This window comes from Antennarius striatus, chromosome 18 (genome assembly GCF_040054535.1).
Source record: "Antennarius striatus isolate MH-2024 chromosome 18, ASM4005453v1, whole genome shotgun sequence".
In the NCBI taxonomy this organism is placed as follows: domain Eukaryota; kingdom Metazoa; phylum Chordata; class Actinopteri; order Lophiiformes; family Antennariidae; genus Antennarius; species Antennarius striatus.
This window is the reverse complement of record NC_090793.1, coordinates 247,944-250,000: the sequence shown is the minus strand read 5'-3', so window position 1 is coordinate 250,000 and position 2,057 is coordinate 247,944. Positions and strand designations below refer to the sequence as shown.

The window sequence follows — 2,057 nt, the reverse complement described above, 5'->3', positions numbered from 1 at the left end:
GCCTCTCTAGAACACACGCCTCTCTAGAACACACACCTCTCCAGAACACACGCCTCTCCAGAGCATGAACCACCCCAGAGCACAAACCTCTCTAGAACACATACCTTTCTAGAACATGAGCCACTCTAGAACACACACCACTAGAACACGAGCCGCTCTAGAACACGAGCCGCTCTAGAACACACACCTCTAGAACACGACCCGCTCTAGAACACGACCCGCTCTAGAACACGACCCGCTCTAGAACACACACCACTAGCCACTAGAACACGAGCTGCTCTAGAATACACACCTCTAGAACACACACCTCTAGAACACGACCCGCTCTAGAACACACACCTCTAGAACACACACCTTTAGAACACGCCCCGCTCTACAACACACTTCTAGAACATGAGCCGCTCTAGAACACGAGCCGCTCTAGAACACGAGCTGCTCTAGAACACAATCGCTCTAGAACACGAGCCGTTCTCATTGTTGTCTTTTCTTGGCAGAGTGTGAGCACTGATTCCTGCACAGGAGCCGTGTCCCCTGGGGGGCCCAAGGAGCCGCTCTGGTCCCCCGGCTCCTCCACCCTCTCCTTCCAGCCTTCACCAACGACCCCGGCGTCTTTGGCCTCGGCCCCCGGGCCCCCACGCAGTCCTGCCCCCTCCCTGCCAGCAGCGTAAGAGCCTCTGACGTGTCGGGTGTAACTAGAGTTCTGTCCCTGGGGGGGCAGATACATACTGGTATTGGTCCTGGGGGGGTGAACCCATGTCCCCTCAGTCTCAGGTCATATAGTTTCCAGACTGGCCTCTAGAGGAGCGTTAGCTGCTCTGGACTTTATTCAGGAATGTATTTTGATGTGTATCTACGCTGTGGCGTCGCCCCCCCAGGCCGTTAGACGTGTAGGCCAGAGTGGGGGCTATGTCTCACAAGCTAGCACATTGGAACCTACAGAGGGCTAACGCTATCACGTCAGAGGGCATCTCATCCCGGTCCTCTGATCTGTGAGGTTCCAGGTTCCTGTCAGGTGACATGAAGACAGGCGCACGGCTGTACAGCGTTGCTGGGAACCAGTGCCCCCCCCCTGAAATCAGGTCTCCTATGTCTCTTTCAGGGAGGGGGAGGTGACAGAGGTGAAGGTGAAGGAGGTCCAGCTGTCCGTGGAGCGAGTTCCTGGCACTCTGTCCACCGCCAGCAAGTCGGTCCAAGTCAACGGCGCCGCCACGGTCAGTACCGACCGCTAGCTGGTCCTAGCACCGCTAGCTGGTCCTAGCACCGCTAGCTGGTCCTAGACCCGCTAGCTGGTCCTAGACCCGCTAGCTGGTCCTAGCACCGCTAGCTGGTCCTAGACCCGCTAGCTGATCCTAGACCCGCTAGCTGGTCCTAGCACCGCTAGCTGGTCCTAGCACCGCTAGCTGGTCCTAGCACCGCTAGCTGGTCCTAGCACCGCTAGCTGGTCCTAGCACCGCTAGCTGACCCACTGGTTCTGCTGTCAGCGGGTCAGAATGACCCACTGGTTTTGCTGTCAGCGGGTCAGAATGACCCGGTTCTACTGTCAGAGCCGCTGAGGGTTAGAACTACTGGGTCAGAATGACCCATCTGTTCTCCTGTTATTGGGTCATTCTGACTCGGTTCTGCCCCCAGCAGGTCATTCTGACTCGGTTCTGCCCCTGTTGCCCTGCAGGAGCTGAGGAAGCCCTCCTACGCTGAGATCTGCCAGCGGGTGAAGGACCCCTCCTCATTACAGCCCCCCCCGACTCCCAAGGAAGCCAAGCCAGCCTGCCCCGCCCCCACAGGTGAGGACAGGAAGTGCCCAGATGGCGCCAGCCCAGCGGGGGACGCCAAGACCAGAGAGACATATGCCCCTCCCTCAAAGCCCTGTTCAGCCACCCAGGGAAGACATCTGAGGGACCCCCGAAGGGTGGGGGGGCGATGGGCCTCTCCACCCCCCCACCCAGGCAAAGGCCCCTGCAAAGACCCACATCACACCCCACCCAAATCTCCCCAGTAGGCCCCCCCCTTTGTCCTCCATCCACCCCATTCAGCTCGGGTCAGCGCGACCCGATCCTCCT

The 2,057-nt window shown here is 59.1% G+C and overlaps 1 protein-coding gene across 1 annotated transcript in view; it reads left to right on the top strand.

The window, feature by feature from the left end:
* LOC137612843 (la-related protein 4B-like) overlaps positions 1–2,057 on the top strand; it is a 16,134-nt gene extending 14,077 nt beyond the window's left edge. The window contains exons 15-17 of the mRNA XM_068341575.1: positions 495–664; positions 1,100–1,211; positions 1,670–2,057. Of these exons, the coding sequence (XP_068197676.1) occupies positions 495–664; positions 1,100–1,211; positions 1,670–1,996 (609 nt within the window). The 3' untranslated portion in view covers positions 1,997–2,057. The remainder of the gene's footprint in view (positions 1–494; positions 665–1,099; positions 1,212–1,669) is intronic.